The sequence below is a fragment of the Chenopodium album genome, chromosome 2 (assembly GCF_948465745.1).
Source record: "Chenopodium album chromosome 2, dcCheAlbu1.1, whole genome shotgun sequence".
NCBI classification, from domain to species: domain Eukaryota; kingdom Viridiplantae; phylum Streptophyta; class Magnoliopsida; order Caryophyllales; family Amaranthaceae; genus Chenopodium; species Chenopodium album.
Genome location: NC_137835.1, coordinates 1,442,134 through 1,467,720, shown reverse-complemented (window position 1 = coordinate 1,467,720; position 25,587 = coordinate 1,442,134). Strand labels below are relative to the sequence as shown.

Here is a 25,587-nt window from a genome sequence, read left to right as displayed (position 1 = left end):
AAATCGAGCTAAAATGTCAAAATCAGTATACAGTAATATAAGAGATAGTGACAATAACAAGCAAAAATTGAAAGAATTGAGGACTTAGGGCTTGTTCACATTTACTTAAGTTCAGTTCAGCTCCAATCAGTTCAGTTCAGTTCAGCTCAATTCAGCTCTTAATTTCCCTCTCTCATAAAATATTCATTTCAGCTTAGCTCCAATCATTTCAGTTCAGTTCAGATCTAATCAATTCAGTTCAGCTCAGTTCAGTAAATGTGAACAGGACCTTAGTACTTTTAGTGTAACCGGACGATATCTAATTTTGTATTATAGTAATGTAAGAGAAATCAGTCATGGATCTTTGATTAAGACTTAATTTAAATCGTAATATCACAACGTATATAAGCAATGAAAATTGTGTCAATTTTTAAACAAACTCAATATCAAAGATTCAAAGTAGTACACTATTACACTAACATGCTCTTTATATAGAGCCTAATGACGGGGGAGGAGGAGTAGGAGGAACATAGTCAAATTTGGCAACCAATACTTGTAGACTAGTGTCTACACCTGAATCAAAGAGAGTATATGACCTTTTTCCATCATTGATATATGGAACAATGGAACCTGACCCTAGCCAATAGTACAGGAACCCTTGAAAGAGTGAATATTACAAGAAAACTCTCACTATCAGGGGCGGATCTACATGGGGGCTAGAGGCCCCTGTAGCCCAATTTCTCGGCCCTTTTTTTTTTTAATATGACTCTTGTAAGTTTTTGCAATATATACTATTGTACTCCATCAGATTATACATTTATGCTATTGGTTAAATGATAAGTGAGTATATTTTTTAGAAAAGGGTGGCGAGTTCGAAGAATGATAAGAGCAAAACATTTTTTTTTTTAACATAAACAAAAATACCATTTTCACTTTTTTTTTTATTTTTTTTTTATAATTTTTTCCCTGTTAATTTGTTTAAATTTACCTCAATTTCGCTTTTTTTCTTTTAACTTTCTTGAAATTTGTTTGTTACATGATTTTGCCCTTTTTAAGATTTGTTTGGGTCTTTAATTATAAATTGATGTTTAATTGATTAAACAACTTTTTTTTTTGAGTAATTCTAAACATAATTCATGATAATTTTGTATGTAAAATTGGGTATTATATAAACTACAAATTAGACTCTTTGATTAATGAATTCGCTACTTTGAAAATTCGTAGGGTACAATTAAAATAGATTTTTTTTTATTGTTACTTAGTTGGTAATAAGTGGAATGAGAATATAGGTTTTTGAAGTTTATTTTGAATATATATTTTTGCTTTTAAATAATCCCATCGATTGACTCGGTAGACTCAAAATCCTGACTATATGTAGAAACTCCGATCATGATGATATGTTTATTAGAGAGCGGTATTTGTAGGTAAATTCTCTGGTGGATACATACTCCAAATGATGTCCAACACCTATATTTATAGGTGATGTAAGGAGGTGGAGGAAGTGTGTGGAATTTTCCACATACTCTTCAAATTGTCCACATAAATCTAGAATTTTTATGAGTATTCACTGCTTCTAGATTCTTCTACCATTGTCCATCAATTTCTCGATTATTTTAGAATTTTCTAAAAACCTTGAGAAAACTTGACATATAATGAGTTGGGGTATGGATTTGGGCCACACTAACCCAACAAGATGGACAACAAGGGGGGATGAATTTGTTGCCAGCATATATAGTCCTATACTTGTATATTAGACTGAGAAGTTATAATAGGACGGCTTTGTTCACTTTGCTAGAAACCGAAATACAAGGAAAACAGTCACTAACAGCTATAACTGGAGTGCAGCTGGTGTTCTATTTCTGTGACACTATAACAACTTACTGTCAGTAAAAACATATTCCCGGGCCTCAATCATCACCTTAAACTTTTTGGTTAACTAAGATGGTCCATTAACATAAACAATAATGTGACTAAAATTGTAGAGCATGTGGAATTCTATGAAGACTATAGACGTTACTAAAAATTTGTTCACACTGGAGATCAGCCGGAAAGGAGGCTAGTTTACGAGCATTAACCAATGCTACAGAATCGATGCGTACACTTCCGTGGCTAATGCTACCACAGAAAGAGTCCTCGATTAGCCGTACAGCGTCTCTAATCGCATGGTTCGTCTCAAAGGCAATCCTCGTTTTGATGTGGTGGCTGTGATTAGTGGTCATGTCCCAAACATCTTGACATATGATGCTACTAAACACCATGGTTTCATTTCTTGGTTGAATCATCAGGCAAATTGTTGGTTATACGTCAAGTTACTCGTCGAGAAATTGTTACCTCCAATATGCAGCATATATTCCGATATCAAACTATAAGATTTGAGGTATTTGAATTGAATGTTATGACTGGAGAGCTCAAGGAAGTGTCAAGCTTGGGAAATACTACCTCCGTCACATATTAGTTGCAACTTTTGCCATTTTGGGGTGCTACACATTAGTTGCAACTTTCCAATTTTTCCCCTTTTTAGTAAGTTTTTTTGAATTAAATTACAAAAATATCCTTACTTAAACACAATTAACTCACTACATCATGAATCATTAAATAATAACCTAACATAATCAACATAAATCATTCAACTTCCATCAATCTTCATCCTAGCTCCACGAACTCATCCAACCACCACTTTCAATGTCGCCGCCACGACGCCACCTTTAGGGCTCTAGCCACCACCTTCAATGGCGCCACCATTGAAGAGCGCCTTAGATTTTGCCACCATTGAAGACCACCTTCGATGTCGCCACCACTGAAGACCACCTTCGATTTCGCCACCTCTGACCACCGCCTCTACCTCCAGTGTTCTTATTTCCCTCTCTCTCTCTTCTAATTGTTTAGATCTGATGGTTTGGAGTGGTTTTCGTGAGTTCGGGTTGGTTCACGGTAACGACGGGTTATATTTTACGGTGGGTGAAGCTGATTTAGAGGTGGTTTAGAGTAGGGAGTGGTTTTCGTGGGTGAGTGAGGCTGAATTCAGGTGGTTTAAGGTTAGGGGTGGATTTCACGGTGGTTCTTTGTGGTGGTTTATGTTAGTGGGGGTGGGTTCGAGGTGGTTCAAGGTGAGTGGGGTAGGTTTTTGGTGGCTATATGGTGGGTGGTGCTGATGAGGGTGGTGGTGTACTGGTTGGTGCTGGCAGTGAACTGGTGGTGGTGTTTGAATAATTAAACATCCCCACTCTCTCTCTTACCCTTAATTGTATATCATTTAATTCATTAATTACACATTATGAAATTTTGCCTAGGAGTCCGCGAACCTCCCAAAGTTGCAACTAACTTGAAATGGAGGTAGTAGAACAATTTTCATAGGTTTAAATTCTTCCTTTTCCATTGAGTCATCTCATGGTTTTAAGCCTAATTGCATTTACTGCACCGATGATTGTCTGAAATATACTGCATTGAGGCATCTCATGGTTTAAATTCTTCCTTTTCCATTGAGTCATCTCATTAGATAGTGCATGATGCTCTACTGGCACTAGAACAACAACAAAATCAACAATTAACAACAAACTATGCTACTAGTGGAGTAGTTTATCATCATTCATTCTGTGGATCTCCTAAAGAAAAATAGTTTATGGTTTATGACCCCACGAAATTTATAAAAATTTCACAACGTAAGACTACTATACCTTTTATATGGAGTAAGTTTTTATTATACACATACAATGATACAAAGCTAAGATATTGTTGATAAAAAATATGCAATGACAATTATGCAAAAAGTTAAACCGAACGAACATTTTTAATCAAATTTGTTATTTAAAAATTGATAGTAGATTTATATACAATAGATTGTTAATATCCAACTGATCTTTTTTTCTACTAATCTTTACAGATAAACCACTGATGAGCATCTCAAAATTCCAGAAATCTGCAGATAACACTCCACATCTTGCACTTTACAGACTTATAAAAAAAAATACTCTGAACAACCATTTTGACAACAATAACGTATAAAGAATGGATTTTATTTCATGAATTAAACAAATAAATAATGAGGAAATTAATGATATACACAAAAATATGGAAAGTTTTCACAATCACGGTGCTGCACACTGTCAATCTTTCAACCACTGTCAGTTTCAAGTTTTATCCAATTCAGGATAGCAGCCCCCAAAAATATTAATCATTGAATTCCTCTGGAACGCGCATACCAAATCCTCGCTTTTTCTTCTCAACTCTGAATAAAAAAAATAAGGTAGAGTGAGTAATTTTGACAATGAAGTGCTGAAGCATTGATGAGTTATTGTTCAAACATGAATCTTGCTTACTGCCTAACAATCAGTATCTAAGGTTAGATATCTATATTGCATAAGAAGATAGGATAGTTCAATCCCTGTGAGTTGCCTAACAAGTTAGACAAATAGACCTTTCATTGCATAAGAAGAAGAATTCATTTTCTCCATGTTCATTAGAATTTTGGCTATCCGAGGACACTAGTCTCAGCACATCGTGAATGCTAAATTATGCGGAGATGACACTAGTCTCAGCACATCGTGAATGCAAAATTATGCTGAGACAGCACGATGAAAATGTATTGGTCCTAGTGGATAAATGGTTTGTTCAAATACCTCAAATCTATTGAATCTGTGTACAACCAAATCTATACAAGATCGCTTTCAGGTAAAATTGCAATAAACATACTTAAAGCTATTTAAAATGAAAGTAATAGGCTCAAGAGTGCCCAATCCATTGATCAAAGTACACACAATAGAAGAACTATTTAAAATGCAAATGCGATCTCAATTTTCACAGAAAAATATATATGTCATGAGCATACAAATGACAAATTCAAACTAAGAGGTAGAAAATCATAGATTAATCCAAAAAAATAAATAAATTTTAAAAAAAAAACATTATATACTTTGGCCAGTTAATCATGCCACTAACCAAAGATATTGTTTAAAAAAGGCTAAATTCCTATTCTTTCTATTGTTTTGAGGGAATGGCTGAAAATAAAATTCATTCCTAAGATGTGAATGTGCTGCCTCATTTCAAGGGTGAATTTGAAATATTTTATTTTTAATCTGATAGATATGAAATCACTTCTAAGTTCTAACAGCATATAAACTCTCATTTGTAAATTTGTTACAGCTGGTTCTGTGTAGACACAAATTAGACAACTAATCTACCACTAAAATCAAACAAGGTACGTTCCCAAAATGTTCAAGAAGTTTCTCATGAATGGAAATAGCTACTTGAGCTGACAGCCTGACTTGTGGTAATTAATTGCTTCAAGTAAGTGAACTAACAAAAGAATCAGAGACACTCACGTGGGAGCAAGTTTTCCAAGGTTAGCAATGAAGTCTTTGCTCTGCTCCTCCAGGACTTTTCCGGATATATCAACAATATATCTCTTGTCCCGCATAGTTGGAAGTCCTCGACTCGAAAGTAAATCAAGATCTCTTTTCTGAAGCTCTCTCCCATTTACATAAACAGCAGTTTTCCCTCTAGAACAATTTGCTGGCATGGGAAAACTGAATTCTGGAATAGATGGCTGCAAGACAAATAGGAATGCCACTTCCTACAATTACTACTATGTAACATCTTATAAAGAGGATTGGAAAGAAAATAGATGAAACCAAATGAAAGTGAGAGAAATTCTTTTGCACTATAACTCACCGGAATTATCCCAAGGCAATGATGGTCCATTACACCCCAAAAACCAGCTTTAGGATCGTACCTACAATAAAATAATCAATTAAGAAAATGAGGGATGTTTTACAACAAAACAACCGAGTGAGCAACTTAAGATCATTTTGCTACCTTCTGAAATTAAATCAACTAACTTGTCAAATTAAATTTGTGCCGAATAAATGTACTATGTATTAATTTTGTAAAAAAAAAACGCAATTAAAAGGTATTGCAACAATTACCAGTAGTTCCCTGGTTCAATAGGTCCAGCAAGCTTTTCTGCCTTTTTAATTACATGAAGTGGTACCCGCTGACCATTGACAAATACCTCATCTTTTTCAGGGGAGACAGAACCAGGTCTTGGTGAAAAGGGTTTCCAGAAAGGAGATTTAGAGGACTTTTTGTTTTCATCTCTGCATTCTGTTGGAGCATCCCCAGAATCAGATACAGTAGTTGATGACTCATGGGAATGATCTTCAGTCTCTAAAGCAACCGCAGTATTTACCACAGAGCTATCTTGAGATACATTTTTTTCAAGAACTTGCTTCTCTTCTCCAGTAAAAGTATTTGTAATTTCTGCCTCAGCTTTGTGGTGTTGGCCAGAGTAATCAAGATGTTCCCGCAAAGGTGAACCAGGGGGAGGGCGAATCATTGCAGCCGTCTCTGAAGAAGTTAGTAGGCTGCTTTGCACACTTGCACTATCTGTAATGAGCTCTTCCTTAGAAGAATGAGATGATGGAGAAATACCTCGAGTATATTCATTAAAATCTGAAATCATTCTCCGTCCTCCTGTGGTTTCAGTGGCTTTGGATTCCGTATACTGGAATCTGTTCTCTATTGCATCAAAATCATAAGGTTTGAAATTTGTACTAGTAGCAGCAACACTGTCATGGTGGTGTCTAGGACCTGACTCGTTCAGCACTTTACCAGAGCCACTAGTAGCATTGACAAGATCTGGATTCTTCTGTGAAGAAAGAGCACCTAAAAAACTTTTCTGAAGATCAAATGACATAACAGAAGAGCAGGCCCCACATTGCAATTTATACTCTTTATTATTCTTGGTCATGAACTTCCCGGGTAATTTGAGCAACTCAAAGCATTTGTGGCATAATACAAAGGGGGCACCACCAGCAATGGGGAGGCAAATCCGTTTGTTCTGTCCAGTTACCAGAACTCTCCTTGGATGAGGAGCAAGGTGGGATGGTCGTTCTCGAGGACCAGTATGTGCCATTCTAGGATCATAAGTCCGTGGAACACGCCTTTGGAGATTCATACTATGGCTGGATGTTGGATGTGCAGCCGGATTGAGAGACATTCTATGACAGAGAGAGCAAGAACATGCAGGATGGTGATTATGTGACTCATTGTAATATAATCTGAGAGAAGCCTGATCGAAGTCCAAAGACTTCCCTGGAACATAGCCCATCCTTGATTGACTTGAAAACTGTTGATGCTTGGGATAATGATCCCTTTTCGTTTGGCCTGCAAATGGATCATCATATATAGGGGGGTAATTACACGAGTTTTTCATATCATGAGCAAGACCAGGTCCATGATTGGAAAACGAAGTCATTGGCATGTGTCTATCTGGCGCAAACTGCTGTTTGGATCCCCGTCTGAAAATAGTATGTTTTTCTTCTAAATAATCATCAGCATTATTATATAACCCAGGAGAAGAAAACAAATTATCATCAAATTCCCTCGGTTGTTTTGATGGATATTGCTGCATAGAATCCTGGTATTTCTGAGTGAATTCATAGCGATCCATATAGTGAATATGAGCCGGTTCTCTCTGACTTTCAAAACTATGCCTTGAGTGCCCATGACCGTGAAAGTAGTCCATATGATAACTTGAAGGTCCATCAACTGTACTTGAAGAAGCTGAACTCCTCCCGCTTTCAACAACTTCCCTTACAGTTCTGTGAATCACCCGATCCCCATCACTTCCAGTGTACCTATGGTCTACAGCAGCCCTGGGTCTTCCATGTCCTCCGACATAGTCATCCCTGAATATCGAATCTCTGTCTATTCTTCCCTTAATAGAGCCACTTCCAGGAATGGGACCATCACTTAATCTTTCTGGATTCATCTGATTTTCATCACCATAGAGTGATTCCTTCCCTTCACTAATTCGATCAGCCTCATCACCAATTAGGTCTCTCCACTTTGTTCTTCTCCTACCTAATTTGTTAACATTAGACTCTCTGGGATGGTTATCATCAGGAAGCCATGTGTTAAATGAAGTTTTAAGAGTCATCTTGTCACTCCTCTCACGTTCCTCTGAATCATCACTCTCAACTCTTGTCCCCTCATGTTCTTTCTCAGCATACTCATCAACTTCAGAGACACTACCTCCCCTCAATGGCAAATTAGCAATGTCTCCATCCATTGCCCTTGCAGGTGATCTAGCAACAGCATCTGTCCCCCTCATGGGCGACCTGCTAAAATTTCTCGTTCTCACACTCATCGGGGATCTACCCCCTTGCTCCCTCACAGGTGACTTGCTAACATATCTTGACCTAGCAGGTGAAATCCCAAACCCATCAAAATCTTGATCACCTGAACCCCTCCCCCTCATTGAGGACGGACTAACAGTCCTTGACCTCACCGGCGAAGAACTAAGATCATTTAAAAATCTATCCCTCAAAGGTGATTTGGTTAAACCCCCTTGAAATTCAGTCAAATCACTCCCTTTCATTGGTAACTTGCTTCCATCACCTTCCCCAAACTCGGATCTCAACGGTGATCTACTACCCATATCAAAACTACCCTTTTCAATCAACCCACCACTATCCTTGACCCCTTCTGGCCCCTTGTCAAAAATTGTATCAGAACTCACCAAATTTTCACTTCCAGATGACTTCTTCTTAGCTGTTTATATAATTACATCAACAAAAATAACCCGAAAACAGAAAAACTCATTCAGACATATTAACAAACACATTGTATGCGTTAAAAATATCAAATTAAAAGAACGCAATTTACCTTTAAGCATAGCTCCACAACCACCACATTGGTAGACAGTAAACACAGGAGGCTCTGGCAACACCTGATCGCATTTCGGGCATCGAACTAATCGAATTTCCGACATTAATAGAGTTTATTCCCAGCAAATTTTCGCCAAAAAATCAGCAACAACAACAACAACTACTAAATAGTAATTCAATCAAAAATGCACAAAATACTCAAAATCTCAACACACCCATGATTTAAAAAGAGTTGAATGACCCAATTTTCAGCAATTGACTTTTAAATTGAATAGTAATTTTAAAATAGTTTTAGCTGATCTGTAATGTGGAAAGGGTTTAGGGAAGACTTACCCAGAAATTTAGCAAAATTTGGGGAATAAAAAATAATGACAAAAAAATTCCAGAACCCTCGAATTTTTTATACTTTGTGAATTATATTTCTTCCTTTTTATATTTTGCTTGAAAACTTGGTGAAGCAGAAGAATTCTTCAACCTACCCAATGAAAAATTTTGGAGGGAAGAAAGAAGGAATTCGTCAACTGAATTCCTGACAATATTAACTGTCAAATCAAACGACTAGGTTTTTAGATTGTAATGCACTAAACGACGCGTTTCAACTTTTAAAAGAAAAAAAATGTAAGACAAAATCTAAAAAAGAAAAGGTAATGCGTCATACATGTCAGCTTGCCAGTTGCCACGTTTGTTTTAAAGTGTTGGGAGATATTCTGTGGTTGTTATGTACAGAGGTATAGTTTGACTAAATGTCGAAATGTATGGTACAAGTTTGAGTTGATCAATTATAAGGTAATAACATTAAAAAGTCAACATAAGTTTAGAATGAGTCTACAATTCAAGTCTCTAGATTGTGTTTGAGCTAGTTCAAAAGTTTACTAGTTTTACAGTTGAACTAGTAGTGGTGGAATAGTTACAGAAGTTTGATGAATATTGAGCAGTGATTTTAGTTTTTGTATTAAGAAATTAAGACTTGTTCGGTTTGACTTATTGCAAATACTTTTTACAGAGTAATATTTTTCAACATTAGATGAGAATATTCAGATTACACTAAATTAGGCCTTGTTTGGTTGATGTAGGAAGTATATTCTCATGGGAAATTACTTCCTTTATTATAATTCTTAGGATTATATAAATATGTTTGGTTGTCATGTGGGAATTTTTAAATCCCATGAATTGTGAGTGAGCAAAGGAGGGTGGGTAAAGAACTTCTTATATTTTGTGGGAAACGAAAATTCCAATGAATTGTAACTTTTCTCATTTTTGCTTTTTAATGTCAATCAAACAGCACACCCAAAAGAAAATTCATGGGATTTTGAGTGTCCGTGAAACTAAAGGCAACCAAACAACACCTTGAATTGTTTAGTTCTTGTTTACTTATTGATAAATACCTTTAATTACATATTCAAAAAATTTATGCATAAAAACCATATATTAGAAATGTAAACTATGAAATGAATTTAACAAGATCCAAAATTTGTTAATATTTTAATCAAATCAAACCACCTTATTTCGTGATAAATGGGTTTGGGCCACACCCAACACAAGTGTTCACTTTATACGACCAATGAGGTTTCACCTCAAAACTATATGACAATGAGGGAGTAACCCTTTAGCCTTATAATGTGAACACGACTTTGTTTTTCCTTCAATGTGGAATACATGTTCTAATATTTCTCTTCACTTTTATACTTTTTTAATGTGGGACAATACTTTCACTCACATGTGGGTCTTCTCATTGGCTCAACATTTCGTATGAGTTCACAATTTAATTATGGCTTTTTTTTTATCTCGCAAAATACATAATATAAATAAATAAATAAAAACAGGGAATTTAGCTAGTAGTAAGTACTTTTGGTCGGAGAATGTTTGACAAATGGTTACTTAGAGAGAATTAGAGAAATCCGAATACGATGAACCTGAAGACTCTAGATTTATGTGGCAATTCAAGGAGTATGTGTGTAGAATATTCCACACACTTCTTCGACCTCCATACATCACCTATAAATACTGGTGTTGGACATAATTTGGGAGCATGGATTCACTTACATCATCCTCCAATACCTCGATACTATACACACTATGAGTGTCCTTTACCAACAAATGTCGCTCTCTAAAATATATATTACGATCGGAGTTTCTACATACACACAGTTTTCCTAAGGTTCTTATACTTTCCTATTTTTCATATAGTGGATTATTTTTCGACGTTCGTTGTTCGTGAGTTTTTTTTATAATTTTATCCACGTTAAGTATTATAGGTCCATTTTCACTACTTATCTTGCGTTTATCCATCGCTTCATTATTATTTTATCAATCTCTACATGTTTAATTTGCTTATGCTGTGTACTTAGTACTCAACACCCCTAACATTTTTAAAATAAAAATAGCACGAAATGGTCATTTTATTAGGCATTATAAAAAAGGAAAGAAAGAAAAGTGTCTCAAAGTGATGTAATCATGTAACACACATTCTTGTTAATATTAATATGAAAAGGTCGTACTATTTAGAATCAGGAACTTGACTAGGGTTCTACTTTTGCATTGATCACCACATATACTATGATATGATGATATATCTTTTACTTCATATATCTTTTTCTATGTATTTCGCTCTGATCTCTGTTTATCGTCTTATTTTCTCTCTCTCATTAAGAAAATGATGGTGGCATTAGCACCATAGTAGAGGCAGAGACGATGAGGCGATTAAAACAACAACTTAGATGGCACGCAGATGTGAAAATCTTAATAGTAACGGTGTTGACAACAATAAAGTTTATTAGTAGTATTATGTTTGACTTGATGTTACGGCATCATTTTAAAGAATTGAAAATAGCATTTATATTGAAAAGTGTTTTACTCAGTCTTCTTTTTATTAAGTGGCATTTTGGCATGGTTTAATTTCGTAGAGAGATAGGCATGGGTCATGCACTCATGCCTAAACATTGCACAGGTCAACAAGCTCTTAATAATGGATCATAACCTTAATGCAATCAGCCGATCATTGGATTTTTTTTTTTGTTGTAATTATAGGTAATAACACATGCTAACAATACTTGGAAATTAAAGTTGTATACGAAGTATAATTATTTGACACAGTATGTATGACATAGTGCTATAATAGTACTTCGTGTACTACATATGGCGAGCCCTGAAAAAAAAAAAATAGAAAGGTCAAAGATTGATCCTTCAAGGCTTCAATTAACCTCTGTTTGAAAATAAAATGCTTAACTGCTAAATCAAATGAATTGAACCAAAATCCACCCCTAGCTAGCCTATTCATATATGTTACATATATATATACCTACATACATATACTAAATATGATCTTTTCTTTAGCTTCCAAACTATATGACAATACTTTACAGAAAGTAAAGAAGAAAAAAAATCTACCTTTAATACTGTTACATATCTACATCATCCTATAATAATCTACATCATCCTATAATAATCTACATCATCATATAAAAATATTTATTCGTTTAGCTTAATTCATGCACTACTCCGTAAAAAAAACTATAGTTAAATTATAAAACTCAATCAATTGCTCATATACGTATCAATCAAAAGCGTTAAAAGCAAATAAGCAACATTAAAAGGACCATAATAATATCAATAAATCATGTAATAATGTAACATGAAGTAGATCCATAAATATTATCAAAAAAAAAAAAAGTAGATCCATAAATAGTGGGAGATGCATCAACGCATATCTGCAAATTCTTGCCTTTTAATTTCACTTGCAAACACACATATCCTTCCTTCCCTCCGTAAAATTGAGCAATTTGGCTAAACTTTAATTCAAACTCACCCAAATTTCATATCTATATACAATTTCCATTAAATATCATAATTTTGATTTTTGAGTATTACTTCTTCCAAAATTTACAATTAAGACGAAAACACCCACTAACCTTTATCTTCTTATTATTAGCCTTCTTCTTACTCGTCAATTCTTCTTCTTCCCACTCCACCTTCCTCTTCAAACATTCAAAGCCACCAGACCCTTGGGATCTTAACATACTACGTGTTGATGATGACCATAACGACGAACATGTCGACGACGACGATGATCTTGATGATGATGGTAAAACCATCATATTTCTTTCAATGATATGAGAAAAAGAAGCTAATTCATATGAATCATAAAGAGGACTTCCACAATCCCATATCATTGGAGATGCTTTTGATATAGATGTTAATGATAATCTTTCAATTTCTTCCTTCATTTTTTCTTTTTTGAATTTTCTCTCTTATTTTAGAAATTGAAGAACTATATCTCTAACTTTTTGTTATATATATGTTGATGTTGTAATGTAAAGTTTGGACCGTTGCATGTGTACACTTTAATTGTATAATTTGAGTTTAGTTTATGGCCTGGTCGGTTGCAGGTTGGAAATGTTAATGATTTGATAAGTCTAATTATTGTGAGAAAATGGTATTATTAGTGATTGACTAGCCGCTTAAATCAAATCATGCATTTGGATTATTAGATGTGTTAGCGTCATGCATGGTTATTTTGACGTACTTCACCAACTATTCTCTTGTTATGGATTATTAATATATACCACTATAACAGCACTTTAATTTGTATTTTGGCTTACTCTTTTCGCCATTACCTAACAAGTGGTCCGACATTTAAAAATATATACTACGTACTTGATATCTATTTATAATATCTATTAAAAAAACATTCCTAAAAATGTTTATGTGTCACTGGACCTGGCAAATAGGTCATTCGGGTCGGATCAAATTCGAGTCAAGAAATGTTCGGGTCGGGTCGGGTCAATTCGGGTTTCGGGTCAAAGTCGAGTCAACGCTTCGGGTCGGATCAATTTCAGGTCGGGACGATTTCGGGTCGGGTCAATTCGGGTCGGGTCAATTATCAGGTCAAGTTGTCGGGTCAAGTTCGAGTCGGGTTAAGTTCGGGTCGGGTCATTTCGGATCGGGTCACTTCAGGTCATGTCAACTTTCAGGTTCAAATGTCGGGTCAATTTCGGGTCAGATGTGTTTTTAAATCCAATTATAAATAAATAATAATGATATTATTTTATCTTCTCAAATATGTTTTTATGATCAACAATTCCGATAAGGTATACAAAATACATGTAGTCATGTATTGATTATATATATAAGATTATAAGAATTATAATCTAAAATTATAGGATAATACTATTATTCTTCCAATATATAAAATATGAAGAGTTATCTAAATCATTTTTCCTTAATTACTATTACTAGTTATTTTACTTATTCACCAATAGTCTATTTGAGTAATAGGTGGTATTGTGTCACGCAGCACATTCAGCCTGACAATAAACTTGCCACATCCAATTAAGATGAAAATTACAAGCATTATCATCTCAACTATTGATTAATCATTTTATTTAGCCCATAAACAATATATTTTTTAGGATTTTAAAATCATACATACGTAAATTAATTTTCTTTCAAGCCCAACTTATAACTCACTCAATTCCACAACTTTAAGCTGCCATCCCAATTAATAGAGTTGGTCATGGCTTGATCTACTAAAGAGTCCAAGTACAAATGTGATTTTTTCTATATGAGAGAAGTAAGAATATTTTCTCATTGTAAATCATGTGACAAACACATGATAAATGTAAACACTATGTACTCGGTAGTTGAATTCAATATGTACTAATTTAACCAAGAAAAGAAATGCATGCAAATTAAACTTAAATTATTAAACACATACATAATAATCTAAAGCCTTAGAGTATTACCCAATCAGCTACAAGACATCCAAAAAACAACCTCATGAACCCAAATTGTGCGCTTGATAACAACACTCAATAGGTCAAGCCATATCATAAGATCGAATGCTCCAAATCAATTGAATGAACAGAGCTGCAGTAAAAAAACTAAGAGCATAGAATTGATTATTTGCTTTCCTATAAGTTCTTTCAGCGTTGAGTTATCTCATACAAGTTTGGAAATTTGATTTTGTATGCATATTTTATTTAAACCCCTAAAGTATCTTTAACATACCTTTACATTTGAGGTCAAGTTCAATTTTAACCCCTAATTATTTTCAATGAAACACCAATTAATTACAAAGAATCAATGTGCGAGTTTGATGTACAAATTTAATTTACAAAAATTTATATGGACCAATAGATGCAAACTACATATTCCAATACATGTATAATATTTTTTTTTTTTTTTGGTGTTCCACCCGGTTCATCCTTTGGGCTAATCCGGATTCGGGGATCAGTTCTGGGTGGTTAGGTTCCAGTCCCCTCCCGATTGTTGTTGCGGGGGATCGAACACGAGTCCTCCCTACCAAGTGTAGTCCCAATCACCACTACACCAACAACCAATTGGTATACATGTATAATATATAATATATGCACAAAAATAATATATTTTAAAAATACATACCAAAATTTTGGTTTTAAATTAAACCTCTTTTCCACAAATTTACAAACATAACTAATCAGTAATCAACTATTGTACCATATGTAAGAAAATTAGATTTTATAAAACCACCTATAAAAAATAATAGTTTAAAACTACGTACCTTTATAGATCTGTTTATTAGATTTATAATAAGAAATGCATGCAAACTTAAATTATTAAACACATGCATAATAGGGCCTGTTCACATTTACTTAATTTCAGTTCAGTTCAGCTCCAATCAGTTCAGTTCAGATCCAATCAGTTCAGTTCAGTTCAGTTTAGCTATGCCCATAATTTAAAACCTTAGAATCTTACCTAATCAACAAGAAGAACTCCCAAAACAATGTTATGAACTCAAAACATGTGATTCGTAACAACATTGTATAAGTCCACTAACATCATGAGAATGCTCCAAATGGATTGAACAAAAAAAAGTTGTAGTCGAAAACCTAAGAGTGTAGACAAGAAATGTTCACATAATAAGTTTTAGGTTCATTTAGAGTATTAATGGTTTAAAATGGCCAAAATGACTTCTAACTTGCCCATTTTCCATGATTTTAACTCAATGGTTGAATTGTCACCTACAATACACCTAAATACTTAGTTATGAATATTTATGACTTGAAACAACATTTAAAAAAAAAAAAACAAAAACAAAAACAAAACAAACAAACAAATTTACAAGTTTTAGGTTCATTTAGAGTAATAATAGTTAAAAATAACTTCTATCTTGCTCATTTTCCATGATTTAGCTCAATGGTTGAATTAACACCTATAATACACCTAAGATATTTAGTTATGAGTATTTATGACTTTGAAACAACATTTTTAAAAAAAAATTACAAGTTTTAACACTTATAATAATATACTTAGTTTAAATGTTGCACGCATAACTCTTTTTTTTTCCCCAATTGTTATTATAATTGTCTTCTATATTGATTTCGCTTGTTTTAGGTCTATAATACATTAATACCACAAAGGCTCGAGCCCTTCACTACTAGTGAGATAGATGAAATACATGACATGTTTTCTTTTTTCTTTTTTTTTTTGAAAACCCCCAAAAAGGAGACTATATTGAATTAGCCAAAGCCTAGTTAACAACTCATGATGGAATTACATCAATCCACACACGTTGACCAACCTCCCAAGGTTGATAGTGAGCCAAATCGTGTGCCACTTTATTTCCATCACGTTTAATAAAAGACCAAGAAACGAAATTAAAACTAGAACATAAGAAAACAATATCATCAAGGACCATGTGAAAGGAGGAAGAACCGCTGCTCTTCTTCCGCAACGCTTGAATCACAGAGAGGCAATCACTCTCCACTTCAACGCACCTCAGACCCAACTCCTGCGCAAGCTTCAGACCCCAGAAGACAGCTTTAGCTTCTGCAATTTTTATATCCCATACATCCGGAACCTGCACAGCAGCACAAGTGCACAACCACAAACCGTCCCCGAGCTATCGCGCACAACAGCTCCTAGGCCAGAACCCAAACCACTCACCTGACCAGCGTCCACATTCACCTTGTGGCGTCCAACAGCAGGAGGAGCCCACCTAACGCTCAATAATTGTATTTGAATGTCTTAAGAATGTTATTAATACTCTCTCATTTGAATTAGAAATTTAGGGTCTGTTCTGATTTAATAAACTAAGTTGAATCAAACTGAACTAATCTAATTGAAGCTAAACTGAACTGCATTGAATTGAACTAAACTGAATATTTTATGAGAGAAGGAAATAAGGAACTGATGAATTGAACTGAATTGATTGGAGCTGAACTGAACTGAAAAATAAGCTGAAGAGAATAAGCCCTTATGTATGTTATGTAATTTGTATTTTGACTTGCTTTTATTTGTCGCTACAATTATTCATTTGCACAAATGCACGATATTATTAATAATAATATATAATATTTTGTAATTAGTCAATTTTGATTTAGTATAGCTAGATGTATAACTCGTATAGGGTGCAGCAATATCAGGTTGCAGGACAATAATTAGAAACTAGATGTGAAAAAATTCAATATTTCTTTTTAGAAAAAAATATACAAAAGGCCCCGACCATGATATAAAATTGGAGCATAAACTAATAATGCTCCGATCATGATATAAAATGGAGCATAAATTAATGAAAATACTCTGATTTTTTTTCATGACCCAAGCATTAAGTTAAGTAGGTTACATGCTCCGGTTTCAAATCCACCGGAGCATTTTCAAACTATAATCTACTCCATCTACTATTGAATTATTGATGGGGTTAATAACTGGAGCATATGACTAATTTGATTGGAGCATTTGATATTTTTTTCTACTAGTCGGGTAAATATTTTCTAATTATTAAATATCTTTTTTTTTTTTACAATGTATATTTCATACGTCTTTTAGATTTGCATATAAATATTGAATACAATTTTTTAAATTACAGTACATATAAGTTTTAGAATCCATGACAAAAATCACAAAATTATATGATTATTGTATTACAGTTCTAAAAAATGACTAATTGAATGTTGTATTGTACTTCATATTACTCTAGAAATTTCTACTCGTATAATTAAAAAACTCGAACATAACTCGGGCATTTTTTTTTTTTAATAACAAAAGTATTTCATTAATTAGAAGTAATACAACATCTACAATAGGAAATCGACGTTAACAAATACATAAGAATATAATATATCGAATCAAATAAAATTTTCTTTCATAAAAACTATATAGTCGAATATATCATATACTGTACTGTGGAACATCTCCTTAATAATTGCATTATCTAGTTGTTTATTATAGAGTACTTCAAAATTTATTATCCAACAAAATAATGATGTACATTTATTTATTTTTTCCTTAAAAAAAAACAAACATCGTACAGACCGCAGCCTTTATTACGGCACTTACCCTAGCAAGCCTTAAAATCTTCCTCGGGGCTAACTAGCGCCGGAACCCGGCAACCGTAAAACCACTTTCACATATATATTCCTCATTTCTCCATTTTCCGCTTTCTTCACTTTTCTTCTCTCCGAAAATCAGAAAAGTTGCAGAAACTTTCTCTCTCCTCTTTCTTCTCTCTTCCACCTGAAAAAACTCCATGTTCATTTCTTTCGCCTGAGAAAAATTCCTCCGATTATCGTATCCTAGGGTTTCAATTTCGGAATCATCGTTGATTTTCGCAGTTTAGGAGAGAGAAAAAATGGCGTCGGAAGATGTGAAGCAACGAGGCGAAGCTGCTGCTGTTTCGACATTCGTCAATTTGGCCGGAGAAGCTAAGGCGGCTACTGAAGGCGTTAAGTCTCCTCGTCATGCTCTTCTTAGCATTTCCAAATCTCTCGCTGCTGGTGGAATCGCTGGTGGAGTGTATGTTTTTTTTCTCGTTTTTTTTGGTTTCATTTTGGTGGCGTTTGAATTGGAGATGATCGGAATTTTTGATGTTTTCAGGTGTTTTTTTTTGAAGTGTGTGATTACTGTTTCGTGTTGTGTGTTTGTGGAATTGATGAATTATTTTGTTCGTGTTATTGGAATTAGGTTGTGGAATTGAATGTTTGATTGCTACAACTTGCGCGCTAAACGTTTGGCGAAATGAGTGAGATTATTGATTAGTGTGTGATTATTGTTTAGTGTTATGTGTTTGTAGAATTGATGTGTAATTAGTTTGTATTAATTGAATTCGGTTGTGGAATTAAATGGTTGATTGCTATAAGTTGCACGTTAAGTGTTCGATGAAATGACAGAGAATACTGAATTACTGATTAGCGTGTGATTATTGATTAGTGTTATTTGTTTGTAGAATTGATGTGTTGTTAGTTTGTGTTAGCGAAACTTGGTTGTGGAATTGATTGTTATAAGTTGCACGCTAAGTGTTCGACAAAATGAAGAGAAAATGAGTCTAAGAGAAAATTAAAGAGGTTTTATGTGATCAACTGCTGTGATTTTTGTTTGTATTGAAATTCAATGTTTTCGACAGTTTGAGCCATCTGAATATATGTGATTGAAGTTTTGTGTAGAATAACTAGTGTTTTGGTACGTAGTTAAAATTTGGTTTGGAAAGTGATGCAGTTTGTGTATTTGTACCAACTAGAAAATCGAAGAATTTTAATCGAAGAATTTTCAATGAGTGAATGAATTGACTGTGAAATGAAAATTGGTGAATGTCTTAAAAATGTCCAAATTCCGTATCAATTATTAGCTAACTTTTGTGGATTTGATCGCAGATCACGAACAGCAGTTGCTCCTCTAGAACGCTTGAAAATTTTGCTGCAGGTGAGTTTACAAATGAAATTATAGGAGATAGAACATTGCCACTTGATCTATAAGTCGTTTGTATATATTATCTTGTATTTTGTTTTGCTACGGCTATTATAAAATTATAGGAGGTAGAGAAATGGTATCATCTGCTTAGAACGCAAATAGTGTATATCATTGACTATTAACTTTTCTCATCAATTCTATGTTAATACAATTGAGATATGTATGCATTCTTTACAACGTACTACCACCTTCATTTTACTCTATGAACCTTCTGACCTCTCTGACTCTATGTGTATCTAATTTTTGTCCCTTGGTATGTATTCATTCTCTGCTCTTATCAGGTCCACTTTTGCTTGTTATTTAGCTGCAGTGTGAATCAGTAGGTGATGGATAGAAACTTATTGAGTTATTATATTTATGCCAATTGCCAAAGAATCATCTTATGAAAAGCAGGAAATGTTAATTGCAATATGCAAGCCTGCAGATAACCTTGAAAAAGATATAAAGGATTTTTCTTGCTTGGTGACGTATTTCTTTTATTCCATATAAATCACTGCTTTTCCAAAGTATATAATTGGAGCTTGGGTAACAAGTCTAACAACAGAATGGTTTTTCTCCATGTAGAAAGCTGTCATATCAGTTTTGAGATCAGAACTGGACGATTCGTTTTTTCTTGTATATGATGCTTATCAATGGAAGATCAAATATATATCAATTAGAAGTTTAAACAATATGAAGACTGATAGTTTTTCTGTATCAAACACTAAAGTCAGCATGTGATTTTTTCAGATGTGGTACTGTAATTAGATTTCTTGGTAGCATTTGTATTGATGAATATCCCATCAGAGCTAGATAGCCAGTTTATAAATTTAACGGTGTTATTGCCAATATCTTGTCTTAAGTATTAAAAGCTCAAGTTAATTCCTTTGTGGTGATTTGCTGGTTTTGTTCTTTTCAGGTTCAAAATCCTCACAGCATCAAATACAACGGAACAGTTCAAGGTTTAAAATATATCTGGCAGACTGAAGGATTCCGTGGGCTGTTCAAAGGCAATGGAACTAACTGTGCTCGTATAGTTCCAAATTCGGCAGTCAAGTTCTTTAGTTATGAGCAGGCATCCAAGTATGTTCTGTGACCGAACTAGCTAACTGTGTGCATAAGATCTCAATGCTACTATAAATTCTTTTTTTTTTTTTTAAATTTAATTTGGCTTTTAACTATTTAGCATGTGTCAATTTTTAGAATCAAATTAATGTATGACGAGTATTTGGGAATTAAAGAGTTTCTGTTGGTGATCTAGTATCTTGAGTTCTTGACTGAGTGAATATATCTGAACCTATAAATTAGTTAGAAATATTTGAGTGAACTTACGGAGAGATCAATTAAAGATCATTGAGCTAAAGACTTATTTTTGAAGAAAAATAATTGCAGGCTAACAATTAAGTTAGAAAATTACTGAAACATGTGGAGCCGAAAAACTTTTTAATCAATTACTTTTATGTCATGGTTTTCTGAAGATAGTTTCTTTGAATCTACTGATGGATTTTTTCATCAAACAGGGGAATTCTGTGGCTTTATCAGCAGCAAACTGGAAATGGTATGAGCAACAGCAAATTCTGTTGCATATAGCTTCCATTCTGCTCATAGACAGCCTTACCTAGAATTGTTTGGATCTTATGAATTTTCTTGGCAGCTGCTACTCTTTTTCCTTTTACAGGATTTCATAGATAAACTCATAGATTTATGAGAAAGGGAGAGAAGTAGAAGGAGCATCCAAAGCCGACTGCTTTTCACATGTAGTAACCCTTGTTCAATTCACCTTTTAATGTTATCCAGGCTGATATCCTTGATGAGATTTAGAGAGCCTTTAAAATTGTAATTGTATGGTGATGTCAGATTTAGGGGTGTGCAGATGAGCCAGCTCGAGAAACCTAATGGAGGCTTGACTGAAGTTGGAGTTTGAGTAGAGCTGAAATTTGAATTTTGAATTTTTATTTAAAACCCGTTTTTGCTCGCCCAATTAATATCTACTCCCATACTTTGAAGTTTTTATTTCCTCCGTTAGGCTGGGATGTCCCAACATAATTGGCCACTTTCCAAATCTATTAGGTGAAGTTATGATTTTTTCCAACATTTTCTTACATTGCAAATCTCCATATAGAAATTATACATTGCATAAGGTAAACACACTCAGGTTATTGCATGGACACACTAGAAGGGTTTTTGCTGGTCCAATGGAATTAGGAATGTCCGAGTACACAGTATAATCTTACCCAAGATGGTTATATTGATGTGATTCTCATAAAGAAAACGTTATGACCTGCTGCCTGCCTGGTGGGGGCGGCTGTGATTCCTTCCTAAAAATTTAAGTGAGGCTCTTATGAGGAGAGTATGCCTGATGCTCTACTTTAAGGTACATGACTCTCATAAATAAATACATGTCAGGCAGTCAGTGGAGGTGGTGTCTAGTGTGTAACTGGCTGGATATTTGTGGATGTTGATAAACTGATGGTCTAATCATTGCCAGTGTTGAGTGAAACCTTTAACCTACGCCCCTACAATGGCACTACTGCAGTTGCAGACCTGTTAGTATTGTAGTAGTGCAGTTATGGGCTTATGGCCTTGCCACCAAGGCACCAATATGCAAGAATGAGAGTGAGCAGTGGACAAAGAAAGGGGTGGCTGGTGGAACTCTGAGAAAGCATTTACATACTTTATGATGCTGACTTTTTACTTAGGACAACTTTCATGTGTCTTAACTCCCATCATCTCGTGTCCTTGGTACAACACGCTTTTTGGTAAACATCTCTTGTGTGTTTTGTTAAGTATTCCAAATATGTCATACAGATTACAGCCATAGCTGTGAATCAATTTTAGCTCAAAAACATAAATGTGTAGTGACTAATTGTAGATGCAGTATTATACATGTAACTTGAATTTACAAAATGTATACACCACTGAACAAAAACCCAAGCTTGTTCCTGAGCATTCAAATCAAGCCTAGTCAAACTCATTAAAGGTAGAGCGGTGGAAAGGGGAAGAAAATGTAGTAGATATAATGTGAAGTATGTACTAGGGATGTGCCTCTAGGTTTGAATATACCTTTCCAGTTTTGCTTGAAATGGTGTATGAAATTTATCTTGGACAGAAGCATTCTAATATTTTCAGATTTGGTAGTTGTTGTTTGATATGGTTTATTTTGGTTGACTAATACAAGTGCCTTGCTGTTTCAAGATGCATTGAATTGACTATCAACAGATTGTACAATGATGGGTTGCTCTGTGGGAGACAATCAGATTTATCTTGCATTGTATTTTGCAGAGAATGCTGAACTGACTCCTGTTTTACGTCTTGGAGCGGGAGCATGTGCTGGAATCATTGCCATGTCCGCAACTTACCCAATGGATATGGTACGAGGCCGGTTGACTGTTCAGGTATAAATTTAGCTTTCTATACCAATCAATATCAGTAAGTACTCTTTTTGGTCACCTTTTTATATTTATATTACTGTTGTTTCTTTCGCAGACTGCTAAATCTCCTCAGCAGTATAGGGGGATATATCATGCTCTTACAACTGTTCTCCGTGAAGAGGGTTTCCGGGCCTTGTACAAAGGGTGGCTCCCTTCTGTTATTGGTGTGGTAAGTACTATATGGATGGTGATTTAATATAAAAAACTATAAATTTAAATTATAGTTTCTCCCATAAAAAATCAGCCGACAAATTCTTATAGACTTATATAATTTGGGATAACAGATGAAAATGGCATTAACGTATAGGGGCTGTGGTGGCATATTGAATTAATCATGACTGTAGGTGACTTGTGTTAAGAAAAGTGATATATAGTACATTTATGCTATATAGTAATCAGATTGGGTGATTTTTGGAAGCTACCTTGTAGATAGTTTTTGATGCGCATCAATTCTAATCTATTGTACTTGCTCTTGGACTCAAAAATCTATTTGTCTATATGCACTCCCTCTGTCCAACGGCAGTTCAAACACTTAACAGTTGTAGTTAGGCTATCAGTTATTCTTTGAATAGAACTGTAGATGTGATGGGAGTTAGTAGGGTTTTATTGTTATTTTAAGTGGGTTCAAAAGAAGGGATGTGAAATACGAAGTAATAAATAACTGTTGGAACCACTCTTAAAAGAAGGGCTCAAATTATTATAGGACAGATTAACATGTAAATTGTTCAAACTAATCTGGAACAAAGGGAGTATGTTACTCGTATATTGTATCACTCACTGGTCTGCATTGATATTAATTGCATGCATCTGTAGGGAAAATTGTATATGGTCTTAGTGGTGCATTTTTTCATTAAGCATGAGTTGAAATATGGCACTAAATAGACACTCATTCCGTCCAAAACTTATGGTTACGTTGCTCCTTTCCCCCATTTTAGATATGACAAAATTTATAGTTGGGCCATTTATACTTTCCCAGTTACTCACTTTTAGTAACATGGTTGTGGAAAATTCAATTTCACCCTGTTATTTGCTATTAAAAAAAATGTTAGAAACATTTCCAGTCATACTAAAAAAAGTGGCACAGTGCATGTGACTATTAGTTATGGTGTGAGGGACAAAGGAGTACTCAGTTGGAATCTGATTGTTATGTGCAGTTCTGATGAAGTCTGATACATTAGACAGATTGTCTAATATCTACAACCTACGGGTTTGATCAATGTGCAGTCTTTCCTGGAACAACATTTTTTTTTTTTTTTTGTTATGTCATAGTTAGATCCCCAATCGCACTATCTTTAATTTATCAAGGCATTACGTATGGAGTGATGTAGCTTGGTTGCTGAAGTCTGAATGTGCAAATGCTGGTTTTCTTACAAGTTCAATTTCATAACATGACAATAGTAACAATGGGCTGGTGATTTTATTAGTTGCTGGGACATAAACTGGAATAAAGCATTAAAATGGAATTTGTCCTCTTATATATATTATACCTGTTTACTGAGCATTTAAGTATATCTAATATACTGAGTAGTATCCTTTGAAAACTTGTTGTTACTTATATGTTATAACTCGGCGGTATATTGGGCTGGTATGGCATATTGGCTTTTACAGTTATACGTAGTATGTCTTATGTGAGAGACTGAGAGTGTAAAGACATATTAGCCCTTCTTTGTTAATGCAAGACCAGGCTCGGCTTAGAATGTGAATTTTTCTTAGGTTTGGGTGATTGCCACTTATTAATTGTTTGTTGGTATACTAGCATTGTACATCATGTGTGTAAAAATTGTAAATGGCTTTGTAACAAGGTGAAGGGAAAAGTTAAGGATGATAATTTTTAACTTTTATTCATCAATTGCCTTAATGATACTTGTTATCTGCAGGTTCCATATGTGGGTCTCAATTTTGCTGTATACGAATCTCTAAAAGACTGGCTCATCAAAGAAAAAACATTTGGGCTTGTTCAAGACAATGAGTTGGGTGTAACAACGAGGCTTGCATGTGGTGCTGTTGCTGGGACTATTGGCCAAACTGTTGCTTATCCTCTTGATGTTGTACGCCGAAGAATGCAGATGGTCGGCTGGAAAGATGCATCTACTGTTGTTACTGGTGATGGGAAAAAAGTTGCACTTGAGTATACAGGTATGGTTGATGCCTTCAGGAAGACAGTTCGATACGAGGGCTTTCGAGCCTTGTACAAGGGTTTAGTTCCAAATTCTGTAAAGGCAAGTTTTTCCCCTATTTTTCTGCACGTTTGGAGTTGTAATTTTTGTTTTGGTCATTGTCTCACTTTGGAATTTATAAATGCTTCAGGTGGTTCCATCCATTTCAATTGCATTTGTCACATATGAAGTTGTGAAAGATTTACTTGGGGTGGAGATGAGAATTTCAGACTGAAGCGGTTGTAAGTTGAAACTTTTAATTTCTGCATTAGGGGTTGGGTGCACACAGTCAAGGTAAATTATGAGGGAATATTCTTTCGCGGTTCACGATTATTTTCGAAAGCCGTCAGCTGCAGATGCTGGTATTTGCGCCAAGTGATCATCTTAAGTTCCCTTTTGATTTTGCCCTTTTTATTTATTTTGGTATTCCTAATAAAGAATAGCTTGTACTATCCTAGATTTCCTAGAAGATTGATAAAACGCTTTTATCAATAATTTTATAGATCAATCTATATTACCGATACTCATTTACAGCATTTGTAAAATTAGTGATTCGCGAGCTGCTTAATAATAAATCATTTGATATCTTCATATGCAATATTTCTTTATAATCAATCAAACCATGAAGAGATGATATTTAGTCAATGGCAGTGC

At 34.6% G+C, this 25,587-nt stretch overlaps 2 protein-coding genes across 2 annotated transcripts; one reads left to right on the top strand and one right to left on the bottom strand.

Annotated features, from left to right (window-relative positions):
- Positions 1–3,770: 3,770 nt before the first annotated feature.
- Positions 3,771–9,128, bottom strand: LOC145578858 (uncharacterized). The gene is made up of 5 exons (XM_081636158.1): positions 8,644–9,128; positions 5,901–8,529; positions 5,647–5,707; positions 5,298–5,521; positions 3,771–4,204 (listed from the first exon to the last, which is right to left on the bottom strand). The coding sequence occupies exons 1-5, from the start codon at positions 8,747–8,749 to the stop codon at positions 4,147–4,149; spliced, it is 3,078 nt and encodes a 1,025-aa protein (XP_081492284.1). The 5' UTR covers positions 8,750–9,128; the 3' UTR covers positions 3,771–4,146.
- An 8,787-nt stretch (positions 9,129–17,915) lies between these two features.
- On the top strand, positions 17,916–25,469 carry LOC145592323 (mitochondrial adenine nucleotide transporter ADNT1-like). Its single transcript, XM_081648769.1, has 8 exons — positions 17,916–18,416; positions 19,271–19,319; positions 20,266–20,429; positions 20,867–20,904; positions 22,629–22,741; positions 22,833–22,946; positions 24,655–24,996; positions 25,085–25,469. Exons 1-8 carry the CDS (start codon positions 18,253–18,255, stop codon positions 25,166–25,168), a joined length of 1,068 nt encoding a protein of 355 aa, XP_081504895.1. The 5' UTR covers positions 17,916–18,252; the 3' UTR covers positions 25,169–25,469.
- Positions 25,470–25,587: the final 118 nt, after the last annotated feature.

What these genes read in the sequence shown, in the direction of transcription:
- LOC145578858 (XM_081636158.1), bottom strand. Translation starts at nt 8,749, where the DNA reads ATGTCGGAAATTCGATTAGTTCGATGCCCGAAATGCGATCAGGTGTTG. An exon ending in ATTGAACCAGGGAACTACTG is followed by an intron (nt 5,708 to 5,900) that starts GTAATTGTTGCA and finishes ATTTTATTGTAG; the next exon opens with GTACGATCCTAAAGCTGGTT. An exon ending in ATTGCCTTGGGATAATTCCG is followed by an intron (nt 5,522 to 5,646) that starts GTGAGTTATAGT and finishes TTTGTCTTGCAG; the next exon opens with CCATCTATTCCAGAATTCAG.
- LOC145592323 (XM_081648769.1), top strand. Translation starts at nt 18,253, where the DNA reads ATGGCGTCGGAAGATGTGAAGCAACGAGGCGAAGCTGCTGCTGTTTCG. An exon ending in GGTGGAATCGCTGGTGGAGT is followed by an intron (nt 18,417 to 19,270) that starts GTATGTTTTTTT and finishes ATTTGATCGCAG; the next exon opens with ATCACGAACAGCAGTTGCTC. An exon ending in GAGGCCGGTTGACTGTTCAG is followed by an intron (nt 22,742 to 22,832) that starts GTATAAATTTAG and finishes TTTCTTTCGCAG; the next exon opens with ACTGCTAAATCTCCTCAGCA.